Genomic DNA, 12,926 nt, shown 5'->3' on the forward strand with positions numbered 1-12,926 from the left:
CTCTACTTCAATCCAACCTTTTAAACTCAAAAACACTTTTCAATTTTTAGGCATTAAAAACTTGTTTGGTAGGATTATTTTCAAAAACTAAACTCAATACTAACTTAAAAATATTGGCTATTCTCTAAAAACACCACAAAGTGAGTTTTTAGAATTTTTAAACTTAAGGCTCACTCATTTCTTTTCCCTCTCTCCTCCCCTCTCACTCCAAGTCTGTCTCTCTCCCTCTCCTTTTTTTTTTCTTCTTCTTTCTCTCTCTTCCAATCCCCTCTCTTCATTCTCTCTTCATTATCTCTCTCTTCTTCCTCTTTATCTCCTCCGATAGTCTATCTTCTTTCTCACTCCTCCGATCCTCTCTTACTTTTTTTTCCTCCTCTCTTCTCTTTCTCCATCTCCTGCAACCCCCTCTCTTTTGATCTCTTTGTCCAATTTAAGTTTTAAAATTTAAAAATTTTTCATACTAAACAAGTTTTTGAGTCCTAAAGAAAATTATTTTCAAGAGATGTTCTTAAGAAATGATGAATTTTTTTTAACAGGATACCAAACAGGCCCTTAGGTTTTAAACTAGCACAATCATTCTCCAATGCTTGGACCTAAAATAAGTTTTTGGTTAAAACTTAAAATTTGGGCAATTTAGCCTAAATTTCAGCCAGGGTTAAAAGGCTGGCTCACCTTATGCGCATGGCAACACCCAGAACAATGGAGGCCACAGTAAGGCGGCGCCCAATGCTCGAGATGCGCGAGGGCTGATAAGAAGTGGGGCTCGCTTATGATGAGAATGTAAATGAGCCTAACTGCTCTTTTTTGATCCGACAATTTTAACTATTGGACCGTTGGTTGATTTAGTGATTGAGATTCAAACCTATTTAATTTCTAAATACATGAAATCCACCGGTTGAGATCGAATATAATCAAATCCAATAATAAAAGAAAGAAAGATATAATGGCCGAAAAATAAATCCAGCAGCTGAAATAATTAAAAAATTATTTAAATCAAAATTCATTAAAAAAAACTCTATAAATAATTTATATGAGTCGATTTAGTGAATTTTCAACTTATATTAGAATCTAAATATTTTTAGGTTAAAATGTTCATAAAAATAAATTATGATAATCTACATAAATTTTATTTTAAAAAAAATTACTAAAAAAATTAGTTTAAATTTATTTTTTAATAATTTTGGGGTAAAATTTTAACCTAAAATTATTTGAGAAAAAAAAAATTTTGAACTAAAATTTTAAATCTTAACCTAAGAGTTGGATGATCATTGTGAATTTGTGTTCTAGTTATTATGTATCTTTGTATTTAACCAAATTTCATTGGATTCTTTTCGATGATGCAAAATCTAGTTGGATTTGTTTTATTGGTCAAGAACAATATTGATGTAAAAAAGGACACATGGGAACACCCCACGTGATGTTGCTGATGTGGCAAGGTACGATTTGTCAAGAGGGCACCGAGGCCGGTTGCTAATTGCTTAGGGAGAAAGCGATGTCAAGGTTGACGAACGTGTCATGGAGCTCAGTCAACCGCCAATCCACGCGGAAGCCTCCACCCCCAGTCTCCACCAGAACCATCTTTTTATCCATTTCCTTATCTGCCATTCCATAACGCATTTAATTGCTAAAATGACATTCATTTGGATTTTTGGTGTGACCCCGAAATTCAACTCGGGTGAGGAAATGAGTTAAGCCTCATAATGGGCCAGCAATAATTTAGTTCAAATTCACCTTTGTGCGAGAATCGAACCTAAGACCTCTTACTTACAAGTGAAGATGAATACCTAAACCGTAGTACTAAGTAGCAACTCATTGTTGTTACCTACTCGACATCTAGAGCATATCTAACCAGTGTTTTAAAAACTAGTTTTAAGACTCGTTTAGGTGGTTTTTGGGGTGGAATCATGAAGAAAACATTTTGTTCAACAAAATTGAATTATAAACTAGCCTAAATGCTTTGGCTATCATCTCAGCGTTTGGGCAAATAGGGAGCCTGATTTAAAAAAAAAAAATAGAGAAAAAGGTCCATACCCAAGACAATGTCCTTTCAGGCAGGGCTTTTATAAAATTCATTCTAATTTTATGTATCTGAATTAGTTTTTATTAATTTTCTAGGACTTTATGATGTCAATTACAAAAATATTAATTGCTTGCGTGCTTGCTTAATTATTTTGCAAAGTATTACATATATGTATTTATATATAAGAGGTCTTAAATTCGATTCTCGCCAAAAACGAATTGAATCTTTAAAAAGCTTTTTAACAAACCCAATCAGCCTATACTAATTGATAACCAATAAAAACCAACCACCTAATACTTTTTAACTTCTAACCTCTCTAACTGCCAACTTACAAGAGTCGCGATTTTTTGGGGATACGATGAAAAGCACAAGGGCAAAGATGTAAATTAACGCTTCAGAAATTAATTAGAGTTGATGAAAAACTGGAAGTTTCTAGGAAAACCCGTAGGCTGAGGAAGCCCCTACAAATTCCAGATCCCCGTCTCGCATCTGCTTTCAGCTTTCACCTTTTTTCCTGCAAATTCTCTCTTGCTCGCTCTTCCTTTCTTGTCTACCAAGCAACGATGGACGCCTTCACATCTTTCTTCGATTCCCAAACGTCGTCGAGAAACCGCTGGGCCTCTGAGTCTCTCAAGAATTTCCGTCAGATCTCTCCCGTCGTTCAGAATCATCTCAAATTGGTACGGATTCTTCTTTCTCCAAAGTGAATTTCATCCTCGTTTGATTTGATTCTGTTTTGTTGCCGAGAAAATCATTTAGAAAGAGAGAAAATTTCATTGTATTTTTCTCTGTTTTCTTGGTTTTATTCACTGTTTGTGTATTAGACTGAGCAATTTAGGCGTGGTGCGAGAAGCGTTAGGGTTTTGGTCCCCCCTCGTTTAATTTCTCTTGATGGTTACAATTATGTGCTGAGAAAATGGTGCTGGAGGTATTGATTTTGATATCTAGGGTTTCATTTAGGTTTAATTCGTTTTGTTACCTAGAATCTTGGTGTTAGGAAAAGAAAAATAGGGACAACAATAGAGAAATTCATAGATCATGTGGATGTTGCGATTAGGGAGTATTTTCATAGCTTTTCTTTGTAAATATTGTATGTTATTTGTATTTGCGGTGGGGAATGAAAAAATCACAAAGAGCGGGGCTTTCCCGTGTTCTTCTTTCTCTGTCAAGTTGCTTTTCTTGGATGTTTTGATTTCGCCGATTACTCGAATGATGGTGGAATAAGTATGAATGCCCCCATTTTAGTTGCCTGACTTTCTTTGATTAGATTGTTCTGGCTGGGAAATGTGGTTTGATGGATTTTGCGGTTGTGTGCAAACCATAACGACTTTGATTTACTGATTGGTATCGTAAATTTCGCAGGTTTACCTCACTCTATGCTGTGCCCTCATTGCATCAGCTGCTGGAGCCTACCTCCATATCCTGTGGAACATCGGAGGCATTATCACCACTCTTTCTTGCATGGGATGCATGGTGTGGTTACTCTGCACACCAACCTATCAAGAGGTAGGATTTATTGGTTTAACTTTCTTTATCTTTCTGCAGTCATATGTATTTGTGTTATCACAATTGTTTATTTGTTTTCATGTATTGTGTTTATTCCGTTGAGCAGAAGAAGAGGGTTTCTCTCCTGATGGCTGCTGGTCTCTTTGAGGGGGCTACGATTGGGCCTTTAATTGAACTGGCCATTGAGATTAACCCAAGGTATATACGTGTTAGCATTTGTACTCTTTATTTTATTTGATGTTCAAGTCGAGTAACATGTAATGACATGAAACTTCTTGAGCCATTATTCTTCTTTCTACCATTTATGTGCTATAATACTTGTATTTCTAAGATAGAAGTGACCGCATCTATAAACGAAAGTTTTGTTGTGTCAAAATTATGTATTAAGCTATTACGTCCGTTATTTTTTCTCTCTAGGATAATTCAATTCACATAGCGTCCTGATTTTTTTGTTGTCTTCTTTTGAGCCAGTGTCTTGATCAGTGCATTTGGAGGAACTGCTCTGGCCTTTGGTTGTTTCTCAGCAGCAGCCATGTTGGCAAGGCGCCGGGAATACCTTTACCTGGGGGGTTTGCTTTCTTCTGGCCTTTCTATGCTAATCTGGTTGCACTTTGCTGGTTCTATCTTTGGGGGTTCTGCAGCACTTTTCAAGTTCGAGGTAAGGAATTGTCAATTAGTCATGTGACCGATGGGAAATGCTATATTTTGCAGTCGTCTAATTGTTGTCTCAAATTGTGTTGTAGCTGTATTTCGGGCTTTTGATTTTCGTGGGCTACATGGTAGTCGACACCCAGGAAATGATTGAGAAGGCACACCATGGTGACCTGGACTATGTCAAGCATGCCCTGACCCTTTTCACCGACTTCGTTGCCGTGTTTGTCCGTATACTGATTATCATGGTAAGCTCTCCTGAATGCTCTATGAGCAAAACCCTCGTCTTGGTCTTCTTTTCCATCATACCTTTAGCTGTTGGTTGTGTCATGTCAATTGAAATATATAAAGAGATGTCATCTGTTAACTAAAATGTCTGTCGTTTCCTTACGCAGTTGAAGAACTCGGCTGAGAGGAATGAGAGGAAGAAGAAAAGAAGGGATTGAAGCTCCTCCTGTAACCCTTGTGATGCTAAATCCGATCATGACTTGTCTATATAGAGTTTTACATCTGACATTAAATACAAAATGTGGGGTATACTCCCCACTCTTTGATGGGTGACAGACTGATAGTGATCGGATAGTGTCGCTGCTGTTAAATTTCTATGTACGGTTTTGAATGATATCGTTTTAAGTCGCGACTAAGCGTCTTGCTGTGGTCTGTTAATAATCAGTTCCTTCTGCAGTAATTGCTTGGTGGTGTAGCAGGTTTTCAAGTATGATTTTGATACTTGCGACTTCTTAGTATTTGTGCAAGAGCTCTTGGGTTTGAATCTTGTGAATAAAGAGTTCAAAAACAAATAAAAAACAAATTTAATCTTAGAAGGTCACTAAGAATTGTACAAGACTACTGACAGCGCGTTTACGTAATCGTAATGAAAATAAGATGAATTGAATTGAGGAGTTGGGATAAGGAGAAGTTAGAATTTGATTCATGTTGAAGATGCTTACTTAAATGTTTTGGAATCATAATAGAAATGACACTAATTTTATAAAGCTACTGTTTATTAATTTAGCAGAATTGAAATATAAACTAATATGATTACTAAAATGCCCTTGTCCCAAATCAAATATTTTATACACATTTTTTTTAATAAAATTTGATATAATATATACGAAGAAGAAGAAAAGAAATTAAATTGTTTTTTTTATTTCATAGACGCACTAAAATGCTTTTGTTTATTTATTTTTATTTTTTATAAATTTAAGTAGTTACTTTAATATTTAAATTTTCTCACTCAAGTTGTAGTTTCTTCTCTTTGGCATATGCATGGAGTTGTGCATAATGTGAATGAGCATGGAAATAAAAAAAGTAAGGAGTTGTGCATAATTAAACTACGGTTAATGTGTTTATAAAGGAGAATCTTGGAAATAAAAAAAAGTAAGTAAGGGCATAAAGGGAACAAAAGTGTCATTCTGATTGCCCAAGCAATCAGAAATTGGATTACCACATACATCTAGGGTATCCAATTCCACCAATACAAGGAATTGAATTCCAAAATTTGTGTGGGCCCCACTGCTTTTCTGATTCCTCTATGTTTAGTACACATCGGAGTATTTTTTAATTGGAATTCAATTCTACATTTTCATTCCAATTACGGATACGTAAACAAGCCTGGAGTTCTTTTGTACAAAGGAACTAACAGGGAACCTAGCACAATCCAGTCTAGTGAAGACAAACAAATGCACCATATAAGGGCAATGCAAAGGTTGCTAGCATTGTTCTGGGATTAATTTGTTGTGGGCTTTTTTTATTTTTTTGTTATTTTTTATTTTTGATTGCCTTAAGAGTGTCAAAAATACTCTTGAAAAATCTACCATTTGTATGAAAAACTTCACAGATTTGTAAACATTGATAGTTTAAGTGTGATTGTATAAATCTTAGATTAGATTTGATTCTAGTTATTCTTTCCTATATGGACTTGTATTCCTTAGGGATGAAGGAATTCTTTTCCCTCTTATTATTATAAATAAAGGCACTACGTAGGGGAAATAACACACACATTCTTCTACACAATTCTACAAATACATCTCTCTCTCTCTTTTCTCTCCTCTGTCGCCAACCCTCTTCCCCTTGTCAGATAAAATAGGCTACAACAACGGAGTATTTTTCTTAAAACTTTTTTTAGGTGATAAAATGTAATTGGTGAGTTAACATCAAACATAAGGGTAATTTTCAGATTGGTAGAATTAGAAACAAGGTCTCCAATTTTTATTCAAAAAATTTTGAACCAGATTTTTATTTTTAATTCTCAAAGTCAGAGTAATCTCGAAAATTTGAAAACCTAATTCAAAAATGCATATATCTTATAAGATTATGAATATTTTCAAACTTTTTCGTACATCAAATTTATTCTACCTTTATAATATTTGGCATATGTTTATGTATAAATTCAATTAATTTTTATCATGTTTCATCCATTCTCATATAGAAGTACAGTAAAACCTCTATTAAATCATAAAGTTTTGACCAAACTAATTTTATAACTTTGAGGATATTAATCAATAGAAGAGTACTAATTGACAATTATTATATGGATATGTGTTTTCTTAAGATGAGATTAAAAAATTCTTCTTTTTTATGATTTTAAAAAGTTATTCTTTTATAGAGTATTTATGTTAAAGAAGTTTTGTTGTATATAATTAAAATAATAATGATGAATAAAAATCATTTTAAATTATCAATAAAAGTTGATTAAAAAATACATAATTGTAGTAAATAGTTATAAAAAAAACAAAAATTTTCAGAATATTTTTCAAAATAAGTTTAGAACACCGTGAAAAAGTCGGGTCGAAAATTCAGATTTCTCGAAAATACTAAATCTATTTCAATTTTCATTCAATTTGGATTTGGAAATGTTCGGTTCATATCGAAAATTTTAATTGTGGAATATGAAATTCCATTCCAACTTTGCATCCTTAATGAGGTGTAACAAATGAGGCATAACGTTTGAAATTTGTTCACCATTCTTGTGAAGTCGCTTTTAAGGCACGCCTTGAGCCACATTCCCATTACGGCCTACGGGTGGGGCAAACAAATGAGGCGTAACAGGTTGTTTGGACATTGACTCGGACATATCCCCCGTCTGTGTAAGTGTAACTATATGACGTCATAATGGAGACCCAAACACTGAAAACTGCACGCCGTCCTCAGAAGAGACGCCCAAACAAAGCCCTACTCTACTCACTCTCATTCCTGTCTTCCACCCAAGCGGACAGCCATTGCTCCTGCACCGCCGCACGTAAAGGTCAGAAGGCTTCACATCTCGCACTTCGATCCACACTTCCGAAATTTTGGTTTATCTAGTTGTCGAATTGAATTTCCGAATTTTCGCCTCTGTTTGTATTTTGTCTGATTCCAAAATATATATATATATATATATTTCTGATTGTCGATTGATCAGGGTGCTTTGAATGCCCTAAGTTTATTATTCGAGAGCGTTTGAGCTGAAATCGAAGCGAGGTGGATGATAAAGTGAAAAATTATGAACAAGCTGATTGAATTCGGAAAGAAAGCTCTGTTCTATGCGAGGGTTCTTTCGGGCTACGAAGAACGGAGAATCAGATCGTTTCGATTGGAGGTTGAAAAGCGCCTAAAAGAGGTCAGTTTTTTTTTTTTTTTTTTTTTAAATGTTATCATTTTAACATTTTGTTGTTGATTTTGCATTGGTAGAAATTAAGCCTGTGTTAGAGAAATTGTTGTTATTCTTTCATTGCGATCGATGATTTTATGGTTCGATAATTGAATGAGATGATGGGCATATTATGTGGGGATTATTAGGCTGAGATGAAGTGTGATGATAATCTTTGTAAAAATCTGAGTTGAATTCATGTTGTTCATTTTCTTCGAGTACTGGAAATTGTCGCCTAGGCAGTATTTGGTTGTTGATATGAGCTTTGGAATAGAATTGAATCAAGGTTGAAATAATAAGGGACTGTGAAGAGAGTTAGAGGGTAGAGCAGGGAGAGTTGAAAATCTGTTAGGAATGCATTTGGTTTTAACATTTTTGGAGACTCTGCAATTTCCATATCCCTTTACTTTTCCTCTTCAAAGAAATCTTGGCATGGCCGTATTCATTTAAGGTTCATTCTAATAAACCAAGCATCACCTTAGTTTTTGGCAAATTTACTAAGGACCTACGGTTCCAGTGATGTGCATACATGTCAACTTAACTGTGGTCTTTATCTTAGGTCTTTGTTAGAACAGGACTAAACATCTAAACATAAGAAATATATTAGGTATACTGAGATGTCCCTGCTGTTATTTGCTTATGTGAGGGAAAGCATGTGTATTGTGGTTTCTTCTATCAATTTCTTCGTTTGAGACTTCATTACTTTCTGAAATAGTGCCACCGACTGGATTCCCTTACCCGCTTTTTTTTTCTTGGTTTTTTATTCTGGAATCTGTAATATGATAGACTAACTTTCTGGTATAAAAATACCCTTTGGATGTGGAGGCTAATTGTGAAGGTGAAAATGCACAGGCTTTGGGCAGTCTTTCATCTGGGAAATAATATAGGCTTACCTTTTTCATCTACTTTGGCAAATGACTATGAAAATGCCCTGGGAACTGCTCGATTGTCTTGTGTGTCCACGATGTTACCATCAAAAGGATGCGGCAATTGAGAGAGATAAAGAAGAAGATTTTACCCTAAACCCCAATTTTCTACCAGATTTCATTTTCTGTCTGACTCGTGGTGATAAGAAAAAAGCTCAACACAATAAGTGGGATTTGAATTGTGGAGGAGCAAATGAAACACATCATTGTACACCAATTTAATATTGAAGCATTCTGAGCAAATGAAAGTGTTGGGCTTCATCAGTCATTTACAAGCAACTTGATTGCTTTCAGAAGCATAATATTTGCTTTTGGAGCTCTAAAATATATGCAATAGATGCAAATTACGATGGAACTTTTTTAAGAATTAAACAGCATGTAATAGCTTATATATGGATGTCTTACATGTATAAGCATGAATAGCTGATAATGGATATCTTACTTTGATTGGTACCTTCTTTGTCGCTTTAGTCTTATTCAAGTTTAGCATTCACCGCCTATAATAAATAGGATTTGCGTTATCTGTGGTATTCTTTGCCTTAATACTTTGAGTACTAATTTTCTTTTCCCATTTCTTTTATTACTTGACTCTCTCTCTCTCTCTCTCTCTCTCCCTTCTCTATCTAGGCAAATGCGCGGAAGTTAGCCTTAAGAAAGATCCCTGAACAAACTATATTATCGGAGGTTCGCCGTATGGTTGAGGAGATGCAAACTTTAAATAGGAAGCTGGAAGAAACTGTAAGTTTTATTGTCATTGCTGAGGCCACTTGGCCAACAAATTCATAAGTTAACCTTCGGAAACATTACTTACTATGACTCCAACCAGCATCATATACGCTTGCAACTAGGAAAAAGCATATGGCCCAAATATACTGTTGATTTTAAATAGATGCTTATCCCGGCTATATAGAAAGTCGATTTTTTCTATTTAATTTAATTTTTTTATCCTTTTGTCTGCTGATGTACCAGGAGGCTCAAATTGAAGAGTACTTCAAGCCGATTGACAAAGAGGCTGAGATGATCATGAAAACACAACTTGAAGGAGAGGAGAGGACCATGAAGGAGATGATGAAAGCCATGCATCAGCAGGCTTTGCTTGAGAAAGCTGAAGCGGAGAAAGACGCACAAAAGAAATTGGAAACAAACCAGAAGAACCAAGAGTCAATACCCAAGACACAGCATCTGCCACCTCCCCCATGAAGCTTAGGTGAGATGATTTTGTAATAAGAATATAATGTAGCTTTAGGATGATTCCTGCAAGTGCGTTTTCAGTTTTGGCTGTTTCACAACCCGTTTTTTTTATTTGAATATAGAATCTTTGATTATAAGTTGGGATTTGACCTGGCTACGGAGTATTTATATCATGTCACACTTACACACTTCTTTTACCTTGCTTGCGTTTCTTCCCGATTTCAAATGAAGTATGTGGTAGTTGAAATTTGTCTGAAGTAATTGTAGGGCTGTATGGAATTTCGAAAACACCTCTTGCCCTTTGGGAGACTAGGCTGTTCGGCCATGTCTTCCACTCAGCTCTTATTCCTTAGGTCACAAGTCAATTAACTGTGAAAGTACACTTTTGCCCTTTATAGGAAAGAAAATGGTATGACCATAGTATGTAATTTTAAAGCCTTAAGGTTTGCTGTTTTTTTTTTTTTTTTTTTTTTTTTTTTTGGTTTTTTTGAGTTTTACTTTGACTAAAACTAAGTGAATGAAAAGATGATCTTGGGAGATTGGAAACATCTTTAACAAATATGAAATTAGGTTGTTCAAGTTTCTTTGACCTGGGGGCCATTCTTTCAGTTAGGGGTAAGGGGTAAGCATTTTTACTGGTATGGCCGACCAATCCAACAATTTGAATTGGTCGGTGTCGTGAGTTCATTCGAAGTTTTGGATAAAGCGCATTACAGCGTGTTTGTCGTCAATTCTTTCCTCTCGAAAGGACATTTATTCAAACCGTCGATTTTAGTTTTGAATTATCACTTTAATGAAAATTAAAGAGGTGTGATATCTACGCACTCCATTTTACTTCTCACACACCTTTTTAATTTTCGGCCGTTAGATCGGATGAATTGAAGAAGATCAACGAACAGAAATTATCAAGGGATGTGTGAGAAGTAAAATGAGGTGTGTGGATAGCACATCCCAAATTAAATTCCTGAATTATTTTTTTGATAAAATAAGTCTCTAAATTCATTGAAAATTGCTAATTTCATCCTGAATATTATTCAAAGCTGTTTTATCTAATTTTTCGTCAACTTAAATCTCATGATACATGTTAGAGGATATTGTTATCATTGTCTTACCTACAATCCTTTAATGATGCATATAAGTTGCGAACCTAACATCTAATTTACCCTTCAGAGTTAACTTCATACACTATTTTTTTTTTGAAGAAAATAATTCCTTAAACTATGAAAAACTACCAATCTACCCTCTAAAGTGTATCACTTGCAAGTTGCATGACTTAAATTGATAAAAAAAATTGAATAGAATAGCTTCGAATCCAATATTAGGGATGCAATTGACAGATTTTTATTAGTTTGAGGACTGATTTTTTCAAGAAAAAATAATAATAATTTAAAGATCTAATTTTAATAATTTAGAGACTAGTTCGACAGTTCTTAAATATTTGTTCTTGGTTCTCGACTTATTGTCTTTTTCGCTATCTTCTTCCTTCCCATCACTTTTCTCCTCTTACGGAGCTGAGTAACCTTTCCGGTGTAGGGTGATTGCTGCTATTTGTATGGTTGCTTCGACAGTTTTGCACATATCTTTTTCCGTCATGGTTTTGTGCATTTGTGTGGTTGCTTCACGTTGGAGAAGTTGATGGTTCGTTTATATGTGTCTTTGACACAACTAAAAGCGGCATTTGATGCGAGTGTTTTTGAAACTCAAAATCATATTCACCATTGAAAACACTTTCGAAGGAGTTGTTAATTCATTTAGCAAACCTAAATAATATGAACATTATACAAATTCAACATACAAGCCAATTCCAATCAGAACAATTATTTTAATATGTGCAATTCGTCTTTCAAAGTGTGATAAAATAATGGAAGTTTTAACGAAAAGCTTACGGTACTGTTCATTTTAATGAAAAATCACATTTTTACACTAAAACGTCAAACCTGGTACTATTCATTTTATCCTTTATTTTGTCTTTATCGTTAAAACTTAAAGTTTTCAAACTATTTTCATTAGTTTTCCTTAAAATAATAGCGTTGTTTTGCTTTGCAGCAGCAGGAGAAGTCTTTTCAATTGAATTTGATGGAGTCTACTCATTCGACTTTGTCCAACATGCAACCGAAAGGGTACGTTTTAATTAGGTTACATGCCTCCAAAAATAAATAAATAAATAAGTTTTTTATATGGTTACAAAAATGCCTTATTTAGAATAAAATGCCAATTCAATCAATCTCAAAGTAATTTTATTTCTATAGGCGACTTGCAACAATTAACATATTTTAGCATTTGATTTGTAAAAGTAATTATTTTTAGCAACGACGGATCGAAACGCTAACATAACAATAACATAACGATTGATTATTTTTGTTATTTTTAGCAACAACGGATCGAAACGTTAACATAACGATAACATAACGACTGATTGTTTTTGTACAAAAATGTCAAAAAATATATTTATTGTAACTAATTGCCCAACACGATGGGGATGTGGGTGGTCAACAAAAATATACGGCCTAGTGTAAAAATTGAAACAAGAAGTGTGATTTTTTATGAAAGGTATCAAAGTGTGGGTTCAAAAACTGAGATAAAACCTTAGTCAAAATTTGCATTTAAAAGGAAAAAGACGTAAAACTGAGTCCTTGACCCTCCATATGTAAAACAATAGATATATCAATAATGGAGGATGAAGTCATGAAAGGCGTGTAGGCATTTGCTTTAGGTTTCCCTACACGACTGCTGATTAAGAAGGCACCAACCCACCTTTTGAACCTTTCACAGTTATTGGATAAGCAATATTAAACAAAAATTAACTCTTTTTCTTTTAGACAATTTTTTTTTTTGTCAAATGATAGATTTTGTTAGATTAGCTACCGGTAGGATTTGAATTCATACCGTCATGCAAGAGCTCAACACATTTCCATCACTGTAGTAAAGGGCCACTTGCCTTTTCTTTTAGACAATTAGCTACAATAAAAATCTTTTGATATTTCTATGCAAAAATGATTCG

The 12,926-nt window shown here is 34.5% G+C and overlaps 2 protein-coding genes across 2 annotated transcripts; both read left to right on the forward strand.

Annotated features, from left to right (window-relative positions):
- Nucleotides 1-2,440: 2,440 nt before the first annotated feature.
- Nucleotides 2,441-4,865, forward strand: LOC137722994 (bax inhibitor 1-like). Its single transcript, XM_068462139.1, has 6 exons — nt 2,441-2,700; nt 3,383-3,526; nt 3,633-3,724; nt 3,998-4,184; nt 4,270-4,425; nt 4,573-4,865. Exons 1-6 carry the CDS (start codon nt 2,584-2,586, stop codon nt 4,621-4,623), a joined length of 747 nt encoding a protein of 248 aa, XP_068318240.1. The 5' UTR covers nt 2,441-2,583; the 3' UTR covers nt 4,624-4,865.
- Nucleotides 4,866-7,282: 2,417 nt separating this feature from the next.
- Nucleotides 7,283-10,093, forward strand: LOC137723274 (WEB family protein At1g12150-like). Its single transcript, XM_068462431.1, has 4 exons — nt 7,283-7,424; nt 7,581-7,778; nt 9,362-9,472; nt 9,704-10,093. The coding sequence occupies exons 2-4, from the start codon at nt 7,662-7,664 to the stop codon at nt 9,932-9,934; spliced, it is 459 nt and encodes a 152-aa protein (XP_068318532.1). The 5' UTR covers nt 7,283-7,424; nt 7,581-7,661; the 3' UTR covers nt 9,935-10,093.
- Nucleotides 10,094-12,926: the final 2,833 nt, after the last annotated feature.

Source organism: Pyrus communis, chromosome 17 (assembly GCF_963583255.1).
Source record: "Pyrus communis chromosome 17, drPyrComm1.1, whole genome shotgun sequence".
Classification (NCBI taxonomy): domain Eukaryota; kingdom Viridiplantae; phylum Streptophyta; class Magnoliopsida; order Rosales; family Rosaceae; genus Pyrus; species Pyrus communis.